Below are 18,227 nucleotides of genomic sequence, written 5' to 3'. Positions count from 1 at the left end.
CATGAGAAAACCTCGCACATTATTCATAAACTGTTTTCGTAGCTCCCCTTTTGCATAAAACTGAATCGTAGTTTTAACGATAGGACCTCTTGTACTGACGTCTCTCTAGTTTCCCTGGGTTGCCATCTCTCACTTTCCACCTTGACATCGCGAATGATTTTTCAGGAAATGTTACCCGGCCATGATCCCATAACCACGTTTAGCTTTGAGTTTTTGTGGAAAAATGTAAACATCACACATTACAAAATGATACACCAAATACAATACTGATCTGATCAATTCTTGTAACGGACAGTGCACATTAAGAGCATAACAGGGAGCAATGAGAGAAGTTATCAGTGTTAATGGTATGTCTATTTGACTTATGGAGTTCAGAGAAGTACAATAGGGCTGAACGAGGACAACGCGGTGGATGCGAGAGCCGAAACGCGCAGTGACTACAATGCAAAACAGAGGTGGTACTGCAGGTGGCGAAAGAGCGACGGGGTCCTAGCACTTTGCCCAGGCTCTGTACTTTTTGAAGAGCCCAAATTACCATCGAAATAGTGTACTAACCCAAAACTTCCTTCTTAGTCGGCCAAGCTGGTTGTCAAATTGGTAACGCATGTTGGGAGCTGTACTCGTTAGAGCACGGCATTCGTCCTGACGGATACCTAGAAGAGGGCCTTTCGAAGCCCAGAGGTGGCGAAGAGGGGTTCTCTACCTTTTTCAATGAGACAGGCTCGGGCAAGTTTGTGCCTCGTGCTGTCTACGTCGATTTGGAGCCCAATGTGATCGACGAGGTCCGTACCGGTCCTTACAAGGATCTGTTCCACCCCGAGCAGCTGATCAGCGGGAAAGAAGATGCCGCCAACAACTACGCCCGTGGACACTACACTGTTGGTAGGGAGCTGCTCGACGACATCCTAGATAGAATCAGAAAAATCTCCGACCAGTGCGACGGCTTGCAAGGTTTCCTTTTCACGCACTCACTGGGCGGTGGTACTGGTTCTGGTTTGGGCTCTCTGCTGCTGGAGCAGCTGTCGATCGACTACGGCAAGAAATCCAAACTGGAGTTTGCTGTCTACCCTGCTCCTCAGGTTTCGACCTCTGTGGTCGAGCCTTACAACACCGTTCTAACAACCCACACAACGTTGGAACATGCCGACTGTACTTTCATGGTCGACAATGAGGCTATTTACGACATGTGCAAGAAGAACCTGGACATCTCCAGGCCAAGCTTCTCCAACCTCAACAACTTGATCGCCCAGGTGGTGTCCTCCGTTACTGCATCCCTAAGATTCGATGGTTCTCTGAATGTGGACTTAAACGAGTTCCAAACAAACCTGGTTCCATACCCTAGAATCCATTTCCCATTGGTCTCCTACGCGCCAATCCAATCGAAAAGCAAAGCTCATCACGAGTCCAACGCTGTCTCCGAAATCACCAACGCGTGCTTCGAGCCCGGCAACCAGATGGTCAAGTGCGACCCCAGAACGGGCAAGTACATGGCCACCTGTCTTCTGTATAGAGGTGACGTCGTGACAAGAGACGTCCAGAATGCCGTTGCGCAGGTCAAGAACAAGAGAACCGTGCAGTTGGTCGACTGGTGCCCTACCGGCTTCAAGATCGGTATCTGCTACGAGCCACCAACGGCCACCCCTCAATCACAGCTCTCGTCTGTCAACAGGGCAGTGTGCATGCTCTCCAACACCACCGCTATCGCTGATGCATGGAAGAGAATCGACAGAAAGTTCGACTTGATGTACGCCAAGCGTGCCTTCGTACACTGGTATGTCGGTGAGGGTATGGAAGAGGGTGAGTTCACTGAAGCTAGGGAAGACCTGGCTGCATTGGAGAGGGACTACATTGAGGTTGGTGCCGACTCTTACGCTGACGAGGAGGAATTCTAAACAACACGAACAACTAGTCCTAAAAATTCCGCTGCACAGCTTTTTATACTCCCTCCTACACCACCTCTACCCTACTGTTGCTGTCAAGAGATAAAGAGCTCTGGTACTTCTCGCTTTGCATGCGAGGCACTTCATATATTGTATACCCCGGTCAACCCATCCGCTTAATTTTTAAAAGATGATTTTCACTATTAAGTGCTTCTTGTGAGCTGCAGTAGCAAGAGCACCAACCAAAGTTGCTTGTTATAAAGGGACGTATTTGAACAGAGTTCATCCATGCCAAGCATTTCTTGTTTTTGTATTTGAGGGGCACCAGCAGTCAAGTTCCTGACGCGCTCAACCCGAGTAACAGCAAGCTGGGCCTCCTTTATTACATAATAAGCCCTTTTCTTCCGGTAGCTACCGAGGCAACCCAAATCTTATAACACTCTAATGGCCGTTCGCGCCCTGCGAGGCGAAACTTTCAAGGTGGCAAATTTGACTCATGCTGGCAAGAATACAGCCAGGATTTTCCGCCTCGACGTGGAGGGTTACTTATGGTGATTCTTATTAATTAGGTCACTTCAAATAAGACAGCCAGGGTGCCATAAATTGAAGGGCCCCGCCGAAGAGAACAGAAAAATAATCATACACAAGGTTTTGAGCCACTTGAGCACCGAAGCCTACTATGGATAAAATTCTCCCTGGAGCGCGTTCTAACTTCAGGTTCAAGAACTGGGCTGGTATATACTCGGCAAAACCTCAGCTCTACTTTCAGCCGTCCTCTATCGATGACGTAGTAAAGATCGTCAATGCTGCCAGAAGGCTCAACAAGACTATAGTGACTGTCGGGTCAGGCCACTCGCCGAGTGATATGTGTGTAACCAACGAGTGGCTGATGAACCTGGACCGGATGAACGAGGTTCGCGGCTTGGTTGAGAACAAAGAACAGCACTACGCCGACGTGACGGTAGACGCCGGGCTGAGGATATACAAGCTGAGCGAGTACCTGTCAGAGCGCGGTTATGCTATCCAGAACTTGGGCTCGATTTCGGAGCAAAGTGTCGGTGGCATCATTTCTACTGGCACACATGGGTCATCTCCATACCACGGTCTTGTTTCTTCTCAATACGTTAGCCTAACTATCGTGAACGGCCTGGGCGAGGTGGTGAACGTGGACTCTGAGAACCACCCCGAAATTTTTAGAGCGGCCGCGCTGTCGCTAGGCAAAATCGGTATTATCGTGCGCGCCACCATCAGAGTAGTTCCTACATTTAAGATTAGATCCACACTCGAGGTGGTGAATTTCGAGACAATTCTAGAGCAATGGGATCACATCTGGACTTCCAGCGAATTCATTAGATGCTGGTGGTACCCTTACACACGCAAGTGTATCCTGTGGAGGGGAACCAAGTCAAACGACTCATTTACTAAGGTACGGAGCTCCTGGTGGGGTACCACAGTCGGCCGTTATTTCTACGAATTTCTCCTATGGGTTTCTGTCAAGATATATCCTGCCTTTACTCCTTATGTTGAAAGGTTTGTCTTCCATCGCCAATATGGCAAAGCCGAAACATACGGCTATGGTGATATTGCTGTACAGAATTCGATTGATGGTTTGAACATGGACTGCTTGTTTTCCCAGTTTGTGGACGAGTGGGGTTGTCCTTTGAACAACGGACCCGAAGTTTTACGTTCGCTTGACCGCAGTATCACACAGGCCGCGAAAAATGGCGATTTCTATGTACATGTTCCAGTCGAGGTTCGTTGCTCGAACACTTGCTTACCTGAAAAGATCCCAGACTACAGTGACAGGACTGAAATCAGTCCGGGCGCGGTGTATGGTAACGTCCTTCGCCCATACCTAGACGCTACTCCACGTGGCTTGCATTACGCTCCCCTCTCTGATGTTTCGAACAACCAGCTAACGTTGTACATCAACGCCACAATTTACAGGCCGTTCGGAGTCAACACGCCGATTCACAAGTGGTTCACCCTGTTTGAAAACACCATGGGTGCGGCTGGCGGAAAGCCCCATTGGGCTAAAAACTTCCTCGGATCCACTGATATGGCCGCAGGGCCCACCAAGTCTCAAGAAGCCTATAAAGATTATGAGATGAGAGGAATGGCTACCAAAATATCCGAGTGGTACGGTGAAGATTTGCTTAAGTTCCAGGAAATTAGACGCCAGCAGGACCCTGAAAACGTTTTCTTGGCCAACAAGGACTGGGCCTTGAAGAATGGCATTGTCACACCTGAAGAAGTCATTTAGCGTGTAAGAATTAGCTTTCAAGAGGGATTACCCAATTTGCAGTACTCAGACAGTATGCAAAACTTTGTATCAGTGATGCCTTTGAAAATCGAACCCATGACTTTATAGTTGTGCATAAAAGTAATGTTATACGAATATAGTTTTTGGAGAGCTTCGGATCTGATCTTGATGCCTTACTCATCACTTATAAAACCACTCAAAAGGGCTGTTGAAGCGTTCCCAATCAATCCCTTCCAGCGCAGCGCACAATGTCAGACAAAACGAAACTTCTGGATGAACCTATTCATGGTATCTATATCCCAATTGGTCTCTTATTTGTGGGTTTGGCTATTGCCTGCTTCACCATCAAAGACTATACGTTTCTTTGGATTCTTCCGTTTGCTGGTCTTCTTATCGCGGCTCGATTCACCATTGCATACCGTCGTAAGAGGTCTGTCTTTCCAAACAAATGGTCGTCTTTGGAGCTTGAAGACCAGACTTTGATCTCGAAAAATACAGCCATGTATCGCTTTAAGATGAGAACTCCTTTAGAAGCCCTGAACTTCCCCGTTGGCCATCATTTGGCAGTTCGGGTTCCTGTAGATGGTAAAGAGCTGGTCAGATATTATACCCCCGTGTCTCCCAGGTATCAGCCGGGACATTTCGACATCATTGTGAAATCTTATGCTGATGGCCAGGTCTCCAAATATTTTGCTGGTCTAAAGCCTGGTGCTACTGTGGACTTTAAAGGCCCTGTTGGCAGATTCAATTATGTCACCAATTCATACAAGCACATTGGAATGATTGCTGGCGGTTCAGGTATTACACCAATGCTGCAGATTCTGAACGAAATTATTACCACGCCTGAAGACTTCACGAATGTTTCTCTGATCTACGCGAACGAAACCGAAAATGATATTCTACTTAAAGATGAACTGGACGAAATTGCTGAAAAATATCCTAACTTTGAGGTGAATTATGTTCTCAACAAGCCATCCTCTAACTGGCGTGGCGATGTGGGGTACGTCACAAAGGAGCATATGGAGAAGTACTTACCTCCATTTTCGAGTGACAGCAGATTGGTCATGAGTGGCAGACCAGAAATGATAAGAATGCTTTTAGACTACGCGGAGGAACTCGGCTGGCCAAGAGGCATCGAAAAATCCAAGGGTGACGATCAAGTGTTTGCATTCTAGAATATCCATGATTCACTCAAATTTACATCTGTATATAGATATAGACTTTGTGATGTCAACCCATCAATTCAACTCGCTTAGAGATAATGCTTTTGCAAGTTCGAGCTCTTCATCTTCAAAGTGTCTATGTTGATCGGGAGAAACTTCAGAGGCTTGAGATTGCAGGCATACGGGATTAGCACGCTGTTCCTGCCGATTGCTCTGGGGCTCAATACTACTGGAGCCTACTAGTTCGCCAAGAGGGGCCATTCTCCTTTGCGACCTACGCGAGGTCCGCCGAGACTCTTCCTCCTCCCTTGACTGCTGAATTGCTCGAAGAAGCTCCAAGTCTTCGCCCTGTTCATCGCTGGCTAAACTGTTCTCGAAGCTAAGCTTGGACTCTTCAATGGCCCTCAAAAGTTCTTCATCCGGCTCTGTACTGCTTTCTTTCATGGCAGAAAAAGGGAAGTTCGCAGCCGCAGCTTCAGACTCCATCAATGCTATCCGGAGTTGAGTTTCTTCATCGTCAACATCACCCAAGAACTTCCGCCTTAGCTTTTCAAGCCTCTTTTGCTCTTGCAAACGAGAATTTTCATCTTCATTATAGAGGTCTAGCTGGGAATGTAACACCTCGTTCCATTTATTGCCTCTGGTTACTTGCGAAGATCCTGTCTTCTTTTGTTTGTCTTCCAGGCCGGCGTACTGCAGAAAATGTAAAACGTTACCACTTCCCACAATCATTCGGCCATGGGAGACTCCCAAAAATTGTGGGGTTTTCTCAGTTTTTCGTACCACCCTCAGTTCAGATCCATTTGCAGCATCAAAGATTCCCAAGGAGCCACTAAAAGCACATACTAGCACCAAATTGTTTATCTGAGCAACATGAACCTCATCAATAAAGGTGAGTTTTGTTTGTATGCTAAGATTGGAACCAGGTGTGCGAATGTTTACGGTGTGAACAGAGTTGTCAGCGGTCAAAATGCCCATAAAACAACCGTCACCACCAGCGATGGAAGCATCTTGGGTTCTCTTAGCAGTCGCCTCATCTATGAAGACGTTTTGCACACTGTTTTCGAATCGCAAAGACCTCGTGTGGCCAAAATCTTGATCAACGTCAATAGATATAACATAAATCTCAGTTGTATCACCTAATACCAATAATTTCCCACCAAAATCAACCTTAAAAAACTGAATCTGATTAGGAGATCGCCTCAAATTGGATGGAATGTCTAGCCTTAAAATGGTGTCCATCTTTTGGACAATGCAAATGTGTTCCGAGTCCACGGCTACGGTCCAATCTTTGTGCAAAGCAAGTCGCAGAATGGGTTTATTTGAAATCTGCAAAGACTTCTGCAGTTTAGCCTCGCGCCACCAAATAACTTGTCCTGATTCGCAACCGCTTACACACCAGTCTTCTGAAGAGTCCTCGAGTGCGGCTGTTGTGATGGCCGTCACACAGGAGCGGTGCATGGCATTGAACTCAGTGACAGGGCACAGATGCGACTTGTTTGTCAAAAGTTTGCCGAAAACACGGCCATCGAATCGCCCAAAAACTGCTGCGTTTATATTAAAATGCATAGTAGAACACCCATGTGGTGTTGTACAAGGCATGTATGTTAACCTATCTTTACGCCTTCTGGAGTGCAGTTGAACCAGCATTATGACGCCATCACTATAGCACGCACAGCGGGGGTAATCGAATACCATCTGCTCGAGCTGGTTGTACTGGTTTTGAGTCGCCACGGTATATCTGGTCTTTATGGCCCTATTGTGCCTCCATTCGTTGAGTCCACGGTTTCTCTCCACATATTCTACACTAAACTTCAAAGAGCGCGAGAAGGAAGGAAATAGCCGAGTGTTGATCCGCGACACAAACAGGTTTTTCCAAAGCTCCTCATCATTGATGATATCCCGGAAATGTTTACAGGTAGCTTGTACTGCGTATAGATCCTTTTCGTCTAAATGACTTAGAATGTTGATCAAGATTTCAGTCGGCAAGCTTTGCAGCGATGTGCCACTTCCAACCGCATCAATCATGGCACAATACTCGGGAACAAACGGATGCCCAATAAGGCGAGCTCTTCTTTCAAACGTCCCGAAGATAGAAAGTGATTGTTTAAGCGGTGTTCCGCCACTTATAAATCAATTAACAAGTCCATCAGTCACGTGCGGAGACAGAATTAAGCTAATATGTGTCAAAGCGGCAATTGTAGTTAAATGAGCGCATTACCTTAATGCTTCTTTCTCAAACAAGTACCCGAAAAATCGGAGCATTTGTGTTTTGTCGCAGCTTCTAACACACTTTCTTGTATGAAGAGAACTACATAAATTATATCATGAAATTGCATTACTAGTCAAGGGAGAAAAAAGGTGCCTGTCGATTCTTAGAACTCATCCTTTACAATAGGACTAGGATGTAATCGCTGGGTTGGTACCTCGAATAACGATTAGCAATGCCTCGGGATTTAATTGAACTTTCAGCCTCAAGGCTTGCCGGGGAGACTAAACTAGTAGGTCTCATAAATCATCTTGAAATCTAGTAACGACGGCGAAAAAAGAGGGATAACAACGACTTCCATTCAAACAAAATTTGATTTACTCTACAAGAACTCTTACCCATACAAATCTTGCAGGATACATTTAGGTGGACCAAAACTTTAAGAAAAGAAGCTGTAGGCAATTTATGAAACAAAACCTCTTAAGTGTCTAAAAAGGCATGCCGCTCGAAAAGGCACAATAGAGAGAAGTCTTGGCTGCTTGAAGTTTGAGTTTTAGTTGATTAGAAGCAATAGCATGGCAGCAGAAAGCTTTTCCAGCTAACTCTGACACTCAACAACTTTCTCAACCAGTTGCACCCCCTAGTATATAAAGAGGCTCAATACGAAACCTGGCACGAATTTTCTAAACTTCAAGTCTTGCCGCTATGCTCGGTTATGTGATACTTGACATTAATGTCAATAAGGCACTTGGATCGAAGTCGTCAAAAAATGGGAAAATCACTGCAGCCGATTGTTCCCATGCGTAGTATTTATGATTTGGTATTTGTTTTTAATCTGCATTCGGTTCAGGAACAGTGTTTCAAGTTTGGTGCCCAAGCTTCATGCAGGATGCTGAGTAAAAACATATTAAAGAATGTTGAATCAAGACAGTTTCCTCGAAAAAGCATCAAAAAGAGAGCGCCCCTCCTACCAGAATCGCGAAGAGGAAAGCGCCCAGACTCAATTTTGGAGTCGCTAGATTTGGCGAGCCCGCTACTAACTGAACTTCGAAAGAGGTACTTGAAGAGACGCTGATGGACTGAAGGGGACCAGAAACAGTCACAATAGGTATTTGAGTTGAGTTTGTCAGCCAGACTTCAGTGTTGGCTTCTTTATTTTTGGCATTGGCATTTTTCAAGTTTTTAGACGAGCATTCTGCAGTGATTTCCCGCACAGACTTGCCATTTTCAGCCCGAGAAGCCTCAGTTTCGCATAAGTGACATGTCGCGACCTCTGTGATGAGCCTGGTACCAGTCGCGGTGACTGTTGTATAAATACTGGGGCGAGTAAGATGTTTAGACGCTCTACTACAAGAGCGGCATGCGGTTCTTGTCACGGGCCCAATGGTTGATTCACACCTTGCTTTGGAGATAATAGTTTGCTTATCTGTTTTGCAAGATGGAGTTTTGGTGGAAGCTTCGGCCAATTTATGAGATTTGTGATTCAAGTGACTTGCTTTCACACTTGAGGTTGAACTGAAGAGGTATGTTGCTTGCTCGGTTCTTGAAGGAGCCTTAGTCGCAAAATTTGTGCTTGAAATTATGCTCCCATTACGAGTGCTTGACACATGAGGCTTTACTGAAGTTCTAAAACTATTTTGGCCCAGAGTGTGTGATGAATCAGAGTGAGAAGTCAGTGTCGATGTTGTGCTATTGTTCAAAGTCTTGAAAGAACTTGAGTTTGTGGCGGGCATTGTACTGTTCACGTTAGTTGGGGAGCAAGCTAAAGTTTTAGTGAATATATCGCGAGTGACCTGGGCCATATTCTCCTCGTCAGAAACCCAAGTGTTCCAGTACTGTGACGCCCTTTGAGCCCGTGGAATTTCAGATACTATTTTCTCAATTTCTGGTGACCCTGGATTCCAGTTAGCCTGTGCTAGGGACAGTTCTAAGTTTTCTAAGTCATAGACAACATATGCGGAAGCCAGGAACTCGTCACCGAAAATAGTACCCTGGTTACTGGAAATTAAGCCCAATCCGCAAATATTTTCATCGTCAGTTCTTAGAATGTAGTTGCTTAAGGGGCTTTTTATTTGAAATCCGCCGAAATCAAAGATAAATTGTGTATCGTCGCCATCTGAAGGACAACGAAACATGAAGAGTCCGTATCCTGGTGAGAAACTAGCGTTCACATAAAGCGCTATTTTGTTAACAATTTCGGGGGCAGTATACATGAGGGTTGTTCCCGAGTCCATCAATGCTGCAATCTTTGTTGTAGTGAATGTTTCTTGGCGACAGGCCTTTTCGCTTTCAATACCAATCCCTTGGACTGTGACATCAAATTGCACTGGCGTTTTGACGCCGTAATCTTTATAGGTGTTGACCAGAGGCAGCGTGTATAAGCCTCCTGTATATTTACTATGATCAACGCCCCCAAAGAGGACTGATCCTGAAGGAGCATCGAGGGAGTTCAGATAAAGCGAGTACGCAATCTTGTCTATCGCGCCGTTTTCCTTCAAGACCATCGGGAAGTTTGGGTAAATTGAGGAGATATTGGGGCTTCGGTAGTGGACAGTTGACTCTAAGCCTTGAAGTCCCACCCCCAAGACGCCCACAGTTGAATTGGATATTTCTGCAACCGCAAACTCTAGGCTTGAAATATCATCACCATCAACCACAAGCTTATCCCTAGCCCAGTAGCCAAGTGCGTAAGAATCGTCATTATAAGAAACAAAAAATGGTTTGGAGTAATTGGCAAAAAGGCTAGTAGATCTGTCGGCGTTAAAGGTGCCATATTGAGCACAATCAATTGTGGGCGCAATAGTAATTCCACTAATGGTTGTGGTAGGGGCAGCTGTGAGCGCTGAAGAAGATTTAAGGTCTGCACGATAGTTTGCGTAACTTTCCGTGGAATCTCCATTTGAACAGTACGGGTTGTCATTTGAAGAGACCCACAAGTCGGAAGAACCGGTGTCAAATAAGACGGTGACCTGCTGAGGCGGGGTACCTATGTCAAGTCCCACCGAGTAAAACACATTGTTGTTGACAAGTTCAGAGTTCAAAGTCTCACCCTGGGACAGTGCCCGTTTCTGCAATTTTGCTGGACGCGCACCCACACGCGCGTCCTGGTAAGAGATGCCTTTGGCCTTGGCGAAGTCAATAGCAACGTAGCCCATACCGGAGGAAGCTATTACGCATGGTACGAAGAGAGCGAGGAATAGGGCTAACATAGCACACGGGACGCTCATAGTGCTCTTGACAGAGAAGGACATCCAATCTAGGCCCAAGATCTCGCTTGATAGCCAGCGTTTATATGACGTTCTATAAGAGCAGAGCGATTCCTTGGAGACTCTCCTAAAGGCGCTAGTGTTTCGCAGCAAGCGAATCTTACTGGGCGTTTGCGGGGACGCGCGATGTTTACATTCCGGGCGTCAAGTTTTTGAGGTCTGATCTGCTTACCGCCCTTCGGCGCGGCTAGCCACACTCTTTCGATGAAGATAGGGGCAAACCTCGGGCCAGCCACTCCCACTTTTGCTTCGGGCGTTAATGTTGCCTGCCACGATGTCCAAAAAGAGATCGCGGTTTTTGGAGATGAGCTAGAACCCTCAATGCGAAACAACGATCGAAAACGAGACCTCAAAATGTCTCTAAAATAGCCAAAGAAACGTTCAAAGGTTGAGCGTCCATATGTAGTGCGAAGATTTATAGACAAGCGCATGACTTGAGAAATGTTCGTGGCTTTCCAGAAAAGTTAAACGGGGTTTATTTGGATATATTTGCAGTTGTAGCCGACCATTGCAAACGAGGTTATATCCACTATTTGAGGGTTAGTTGCACATCTTGAGATATCCATGAAATTTCCAAATGACGAAAATGAGAGTTTTCATCAACTCGTCTTCCTTCAGTCCTTAGGATCATCGTGATGGTAGTAAACTGCCTCTAAAGCGCATGTTTCAAAAGAAAAGAGGCTCTAAAATAGCAGCATCCAAAGTACGGCAATGACCTTGAACTTTTGTTACTAAAAGATCGAGTTCCGATAAAGCTTTAGTGTCAACTGTGGCGGCCGGAACCATCACTAGCATCATGTTTGGTATTTTTCACCACTTTTTGAAGCTCAAAATTTAGTGTCCTAGAGTTTATCTTGGATATTACTGTTAGGTAAAGATGTGCAAATACAAATACGCCTCGCTAAAATGACCACGCTGGCAATTATCTCTTGAATAGGCATATATGTAGCTTCCAAGACCTTTGGCTATGTCGCAGCTATAGCCACCAGTCTGCCCGGCCAGCATCACCAGATTACGAGCGAAATCTCATCCGTAATCTTTTAATAGGTGCTTTATCAGTTCACGCCACGTAGCAGGATCTGCAGTGGTACAAATTTCATACTGTGAGCCAATAGTTAAAACTTCTTTCAACACATATGCCAATCCTCCCTTCGCGCTATGCATTCTTAGGCCTTCGCATTAAAACGTGAGGACCACGTGAACACTGCACAGACCTGAGTTGTTTAGGCGGCTAGAGTTGGAAACGCAGCAGCGCCATTCTAGCTCCGCGGAACTCCAGAGTATGAAGTTTCAAGTGCTAATTGATTCCAATACTACTTTAACTTCAATTTCGAACGGGGTCATTTATTGGTCGTGTTGGCACATCCAAGGCTTTTTCTTGCAAAGGGCCGCCGGCGCCTGTGCATTAGAGTGGTCAACATGCCTAGTATTTAAGTCGCTAGTATAACCAAATTCAGTCTTTTCTCCTGGGCTGTTGAACGTTGAGTACCATTATTTCTTAGATGTTCAAGGCCCGTTGGTAAAATAGAGTGGAAGTGGGCACACGGCTAGAGAAATTGCAACAGGCCATTGCAACAGTGATAAATAAACATCACCCAACCAGGCTCTATCTCCGGCACCGTCCATGAAGGGCTAATGAGTTCCTGCGGTGAATGATCGCCTTGAGACGTCTAACTGTATGTCACGTGGGCAAACACCATGTGGACTGATGGTTTAAAACCTGGTATATTTGAGTTATTACCAGGAAGGCTTAAGAACGGCATAACCTAGTGTGAACAAAGCGTATAAAAAAGAACCCCAATGGAAGTCGAGTTGATAATCCACGGATGATTGAAGACTGAACTGTAGTTGGATTTTTTAGGCAGTAGATTCCTTTCAACGATGTCCCGTATTGTCAATTCTACTGGCACTCGCGAGGTAACAATAAGCAACGCTCCTCCCTATGTGGCGTTGAAGAAGGGGGAACGTCTACCTACGGTGATGACCGTGGCCACATCTGATCCTAGTGGTGGTGCTGGTATCGAGGCGGACCTCAAGACCTTCACAGCCCACAGATGCTACGGGTTGACAGGTATGGCCGCGCTTACCGCGCAGACGCCCGAAGGCGTCTATGCGATCCATGAAATTCCCAAGGAACACTTCAAACTCACGCTTGACAGCTGTCTGCGTGACATGCGCGTTGATGCCATCAAGACAGGTATGCTCACAAAACCTGCTGTGGAGGTGCTGTACGAGACGTTCAGCGCCATGCCCGCTGACGCGCGTCCACACTTAGTGGTGGACCCAGTCCTCGTAGCGACATCAGGATCTACCCTAGTTAGCGACCAATCTGTGATTGATTTCATAAAAACGCTATCGCCTCTAGCTACGCTTCTGACTCCCAACGCGTACGAAGCTGGCCGCATCCTAGGGCGCGAATCCCTTGAATTAAACTCGGTCGAAGACCTGATTGACGTCGCATGCGAGCTTCAGAAGACTACTTTGTGCCCCAACGTCCTTTTGAAGGGTGGCCACGCGCCCTGGGTTGACTCAAACGGTCAAAAGCGAGTCACAGATGTGTTGCGCTTGGGGAACAAGACTGTTCTCTACCGGAGCGTGTTCTGCACCTCCGAAAACACCCATGGAACTGGCTGCACCCTTGCGTCGGCCATCGCAAGTAACCTAGCTCATGGCGAGGCACTTCAGCACGCTGTCTTCGGTGGAATTCAGTATGTACACAATGCAATTGAGATCGGGTGCACTGTGACCCAGCCCCATGTCAAGAAAAACGGCCCCATCAACCACGTCTACGCTATCAAACAACCTCTCCAGGAAATGGTCGAAGACCTTAGCTACTCAGCGCACGCCCTGCGGGTAGATGAAAACCGTAGCAACAGCACCGCAAGCAGTAGCAATAGTTTGGTGTCACAGATACGCGACTCGGGTTCTTTCTTCGAGTACCTCATCTCCGACCCACGCGTCAAGCCTCACTGGGAGACCTACACTCGTCATGAATTTGTTAGGTGTGTTGCTGACGGAACACTACCTCGCGAAAACTTTAGATTCTTCCTGGAGCAAGACTACGCTTACCTCGACAACTATGCGCAAATCCATTGCATAGCAGCCAGCAAGGCACCCACAACAGAAGATTTTGATAAATCCGTGCACATTGTTTCGGAGATCAAAACGGAAATGGAGAAGCACCGTGAGAAGATGATGCGCCAGTTCGATATTTCAGACATGAAGCATTTTGACCAGATCAAGATGGGCTCTGCTCTGAGAAACTACGCGCGTTTCTTCGACGACGTTGCAAGGAACGGATCATGGGTACACTTGTGCGTGGCATTGTCTCCATGTTTAATGGGCTACGGTAATGCTCTGCGCAATTTCAAAGACAAGATCACAGTGCCAAAGGATGACATATATCACTCCTGGTGCGAGGACTATTTAGCTCCATGGTACGTGGAAGCTATGGATGCAGGTCTAATATTGCTGGACCGAGTCTGCCAAATGAGCGATGACTGGGACACCTTATGCAAAATCTACGCGTCTGTGTGCAAGCTCGAAACCGAGTTCTGGGATGCGGCATTGTACTACTCGCCAGAGAACTTGTGATGGCACCGTTTCGAGTTGGACCAGCTACTGGACCTTTGCCCTTATACAGATAGTCGTTTATGCGAATATGCAAGTTAACGATAGAGACGTTTATGTGTTTATGAAGCGGGACTGGCGTATATATCATAATGTACGTATTTTCTAGAATCTTCTTCGTTGAGATAACAAGATACGAAAACCTCAAACGTTGGGCCAGGTTGTTCCAAATTAAAAATCAAACTGTGAAAAAGCAGTTATCTTTATATTCTGACTAAAACCACAGATCCTACTCAGGACCCATCTTTCACAGCTCAATCGCAGGATTGGAGTTTATGACAACAACAACAGAGCTAAATCCTCTCACCAGGACTCTCACGGATGTGCTGGACGACGAGTTGTACCACATCGCCAACAGGGGGCAGGAGTGCGTACAAACACCCAAAGGCTGGAAAAACCGTTCGTTAGAGAATTTGATGTATGCCCCAGACCAGAGCACAGCGTTCGGCACAGGCGTCACGTTCGATGCGGACCATGAGTTCAAGGACTCAATGTTCAGCAAGTATGCAGACCCCTCTTTGACTACGATGTCGCTCGACAAGCCGGTGGACAGTCGGAAAACTTCGCCAGCATCACTAACGCCCGTACAGGCGACTGTATCGCTCAACAACGTCATGAACGTTAACCCCTTCCTGGCGCGGCTACCCAGCAACGGTCAGGATGTCCGGATCTCGTCGCCTGCACTGTTTCAGGGCGAGGATGAGGATATGCTAAACTCAGGTGAGAGCTTCCCTCCAGACTACTACTACGAGGACAACCAGAAGCTGTTCAGCTGGCCGCTCCAAGAATCTGCTACAATGTCCCAGGACGCCATGTCTATCTTCGACCGCGAATTTGATGACGACCTGAGCGAAGACGAAGACGAAGACGAGGACGAAGAGCTGGAGGCTGGGGACGACCAAGATCAACCCAAGCTGGAGGCTGGAAGCGAGTACCAACTTAATGACGACGATTCTCTGATTTTTGACAGGGTGAGGCCTGGCGCCAGTTTTGTGGATGACGACCGCAATGATTTTGCAGTCGTAGACGACGAAGACGATGAAGACGACGAAGAGATTGGCTTTCACAACGAGCTCCAATCAGCGGGCTGCACTGAAGGTAAGCACGGCGAGCAAGATACTTTTGATGAGGACGTACTATACGACCGCAACAACAGAAAAAGTAGTGTGGTTTGCTCGGGCGAGCAATATACGACAGCACCATCGAGCACGCGGATCTCACGTGAAAGCTCACCCGAAGATACCTTTACAGAAGCCAAGTGCGTCACGCCAAGTCCAAGCTCTCTTTCATCCACACCATCCTTTACTCGGAAGAAGAAATACCCGTCCCGAAGAAAGTCTTCGAACGCCACCCCTTCTGCTCCGGCTATTAAGAAGAGGATTTCTCCCCTTCCCTCAGTCACATCCTCGCCGGGAAGCGGCCAAGAGGTCCACACTTGCACATTGGTAAACCCCATCACAAACGAGCCATGCTCTAAGAAGTTTTCCAGGCCTTATGATCTTATAAGGCACCAAAAGACGATACACGCCAGCAAAAAGAAAGTCTTCCGCTGTGTCATATGCATTCAGCAACAGGGTACAGAAGGATATCAGAAGACTTTTTCAAGAGGCGACGCTTTGAGCCGACATGTCAAGGTTAAACACGAGCTGACAGGTGCGGAGGCTCAAAAAGCGATTCAGTTTGCCAAGGAAAACGTTGAATTTGCTGGTGCCTAAGAGAAGCAAGAAAACAAGGCCTTGAGGGAAAACAACAGGCTTTAAGGAGTACACACGCATACGAACATACAAACTTACCGGCGTCGGGCTCGATCCGTTCAAGAACAATGTTTCGAACACACACACAATATGGAATGACAAAACAAACAAAAAAAAAGATAAATCATGATATCCAGGGAAAATCGCACTAACCATACCTTCACTTATCGAGTCTTTTCTCGATTTGCGGTTTTAAGAGGTGCGTTTCTGCTATTAAAAAAAGAATAAAGGAGTCTACCTACTTGCATACTTCTTTCGATAAGAAGATCAAATCAAACTTCATTGCATCTCACCAAACGACAACTAGGAAGGTCTCAGGGAAATTGACAATATATCTGTCTGTATATACTATTGAAGGTTAATACCATAAACTCATAATCATTAAGCCGTTGCCCCATTCTATAAGCTCTTGGGGGCACTGCGGCTGTTCATTAGTCACGCTTTTCAAACCCCTCGTTGCGGACCTTTTCTGCGTTGATCTTGGCGAGTTCGGGATCCAGATAATACTTGCGTACAAACATCTTGGTGTGCCTGTCCAATTCGATTACAAGAGGGATTGCGTTAGGGATTTCCACATCTTTAATGTCAGTGTCGGAGATTCCCTCGATGATTTTCAGTATTGAGCGAACTGAACTTCCGTGAGCCACAACGAGCCCTGACGAGCAGTAGTCCAGATTTTTCAAAATGATCTGGTTTAAGAAGCCATCGAGCCGCTCAACCACATCACTGAGAGACTCGTTGTTTGGAAGCGTTTCGCCAGAATGTTCTTCAAGATTGTACTTAACTCTTCTGTTAGGTTCCTTAAAGTCGTAACCTGTCAAGGAGCCCTTGTCATCGACCTCCTGGACCATTTCCCTGCTCAAGTCCGCAGCAGGGGGCCTACCGTTGTAGTCTCTTCTGATAAACATATATTGTTCTTTGCCGTATTCCTGCAAGATGGTGGGTTTTCTTTGGCCCTGCCAGGCCCCATAATGACGCTCGTTCAATCTCCACGTCTGCAAAACCAAAGCCTCTTCACGACTCCATTCCTCCCTCAAAATTTTGTCAACATTGGTCGACTTTGTTACAACCCTGTAGTTGGGTTTGATGTTGAGCTCTTCAAGCATTACTTCGATCGTTTGCTGTGTCCTAACCAGCCTTGAAGTATATCCGATCTTAGGTGGCTCAAGGGAATTCGCCATGCAGTGGACTTTTATTAGCGCCGCTGCATTCTTGGCTTGCGCTTTACCTTTTTCTGTGAGGCCAGCATCGATCCAACCGCAGAAGATGTTTTCATGGTTCAGCTCGCTTTGACCATGTCTTAGAACAAATAGCTTGTACGTATCTGATCCTGTCATTAATACGCTTTCCTGTAGGGGGCACTCAAGCAAAAATGCCTAATTACTTGTGAAGACCAAGACTAGTAACTTAAAATGATGTGGGCGCTTCTCGCGAATCGCTCAATTTCCAGCAATCGATCAATCCAAGGGATTCGAATGGTGATTATTTTATCACCACGAGATGTCAAACGTTATGACATTTTCTACGAAACACACGAGCCTCCAAACAAGACATGACGCTAACTGCCTAACCCGCTAGGCAGTTTTTGGTGAACGTTTCCATCAAACCCGGTTGCTCGGGTATTTATTTTTAATAGGTGTTAAAACACAGGTTTATGTTATCGAAAGCACACATTTTGAGTGCGGTCTTAATAGAAACGCGCGTATCTGTGATTGCCTCAGCATTGATCTGTATCTCCTAACTCGCTCCAGGTTTTTACTGGAAACGACAAGCTCTTCTATAGGTCGTTTTAAGAAATTCTTAAATTCCTTGGAGGAGCATGCTTTCCTGCCACAATTGACCAAAGCTTTCAGTTTTGAAGGGCAAGGGTCTAGGATAAAATTCAACTCCTTCGCTCTTCACTCTTCCTTGATGAGGACCTTTCGAGTTCAGGCTATCCAATTAAAGCTTTCCATCAACTAGAAGGAAATAGCTCTTTTTGGGCGAACTGTGGTTAGATGTTAAATCTTGCATTTTACTATCTTAAGTGTTAAAGTTAGCCATTTCATTCTGTGTTTTGGAT

General features: G+C 46.3%; 8 protein-coding genes across 8 annotated transcripts; 5 read left to right on the top strand and 3 right to left on the bottom strand.

Annotated features, from left to right (window-relative positions):
* Positions 1–322: 322 nt before the first annotated feature.
* On the top strand, positions 323–1,892 carry KLTH0F06842g (tubulin alpha chain; the record flags this gene model as incomplete). The annotated part of the gene is made up of 2 exons (XM_002554456.1): positions 323–347; positions 574–1,892. 2 exons carry the CDS (start codon positions 323–325, stop codon positions 1,890–1,892), a joined length of 1,344 nt encoding a protein of 447 aa, XP_002554502.1.
* Positions 1,893–2,559: 667 nt separating this feature from the next.
* Positions 2,560–4,143, top strand: ALO1 (D-arabinono-1,4-lactone oxidase; the record flags this gene model as incomplete). The annotated part of the gene is made up of 1 exon (XM_002554455.1): positions 2,560–4,143. The coding sequence occupies one exon, from the start codon at positions 2,560–2,562 to the stop codon at positions 4,141–4,143; it is 1,584 nt and encodes a 527-aa protein (XP_002554501.1).
* A 248-nt stretch (positions 4,144–4,391) lies between these two features.
* Positions 4,392–5,318, top strand: KLTH0F06798g (cytochrome b5 reductase family protein; the record flags this gene model as incomplete). Its single annotated transcript, XM_002554454.1, has 1 exon — positions 4,392–5,318. One exon carries the CDS (start codon positions 4,392–4,394, stop codon positions 5,316–5,318), a length of 927 nt encoding a protein of 308 aa, XP_002554500.1.
* A 63-nt stretch (positions 5,319–5,381) lies between these two features.
* On the bottom strand, positions 5,382–7,334 carry UFO1 (SCF ubiquitin ligase complex subunit UFO1; the record flags this gene model as incomplete). Its single annotated transcript, XM_002554453.1, has 1 exon — positions 5,382–7,334. The coding sequence occupies one exon, from the start codon at positions 7,332–7,334 to the stop codon at positions 5,382–5,384; it is 1,953 nt and encodes a 650-aa protein (XP_002554499.1).
* Positions 7,335–8,462: 1,128 nt separating this feature from the next.
* KLTH0F06754g (pepsin-like aspartic protease) lies at positions 8,463–10,766 on the bottom strand (the record flags this gene model as incomplete). The annotated part of the gene is made up of 1 exon (XM_002554452.1): positions 8,463–10,766. The coding sequence occupies one exon, from the start codon at positions 10,764–10,766 to the stop codon at positions 8,463–8,465; it is 2,304 nt and encodes a 767-aa protein (XP_002554498.1).
* Positions 10,767–12,662: 1,896 nt separating this feature from the next.
* On the top strand, positions 12,663–14,375 carry THI20 (trifunctional hydroxymethylpyrimidine kinase/phosphomethylpyrimidine kinase/thiaminase; the record flags this gene model as incomplete). The annotated part of the gene is made up of 1 exon (XM_002554451.1): positions 12,663–14,375. The coding sequence occupies one exon, from the start codon at positions 12,663–12,665 to the stop codon at positions 14,373–14,375; it is 1,713 nt and encodes a 570-aa protein (XP_002554497.1).
* A 311-nt stretch (positions 14,376–14,686) lies between these two features.
* On the top strand, positions 14,687–16,126 carry RPN4 (stress-regulated transcription factor RPN4; the record flags this gene model as incomplete). The annotated part of the gene is made up of 1 exon (XM_002554450.1): positions 14,687–16,126. One exon carries the CDS (start codon positions 14,687–14,689, stop codon positions 16,124–16,126), a length of 1,440 nt encoding a protein of 479 aa, XP_002554496.1.
* Positions 16,127–16,596: 470 nt separating this feature from the next.
* Positions 16,597–17,502, bottom strand: GPM3 (phosphoglycerate mutase family protein GPM3; the record flags this gene model as incomplete). Its single annotated transcript, XM_002554449.1, has 1 exon — positions 16,597–17,502. The coding sequence occupies one exon, from the start codon at positions 17,500–17,502 to the stop codon at positions 16,597–16,599; it is 906 nt and encodes a 301-aa protein (XP_002554495.1).
* Between the last annotated feature and the right edge of the window lie 725 nt (positions 17,503–18,227).

The sequence above is a fragment of the Lachancea thermotolerans genome (assembly GCF_000142805.1).
Source record: "Lachancea thermotolerans CBS 6340 chromosome F complete sequence".
Classification (NCBI taxonomy): domain Eukaryota; kingdom Fungi; phylum Ascomycota; class Saccharomycetes; order Saccharomycetales; family Saccharomycetaceae; genus Lachancea; species Lachancea thermotolerans.
This window is presented reverse-complemented; position numbering and strand designations above follow the sequence as displayed.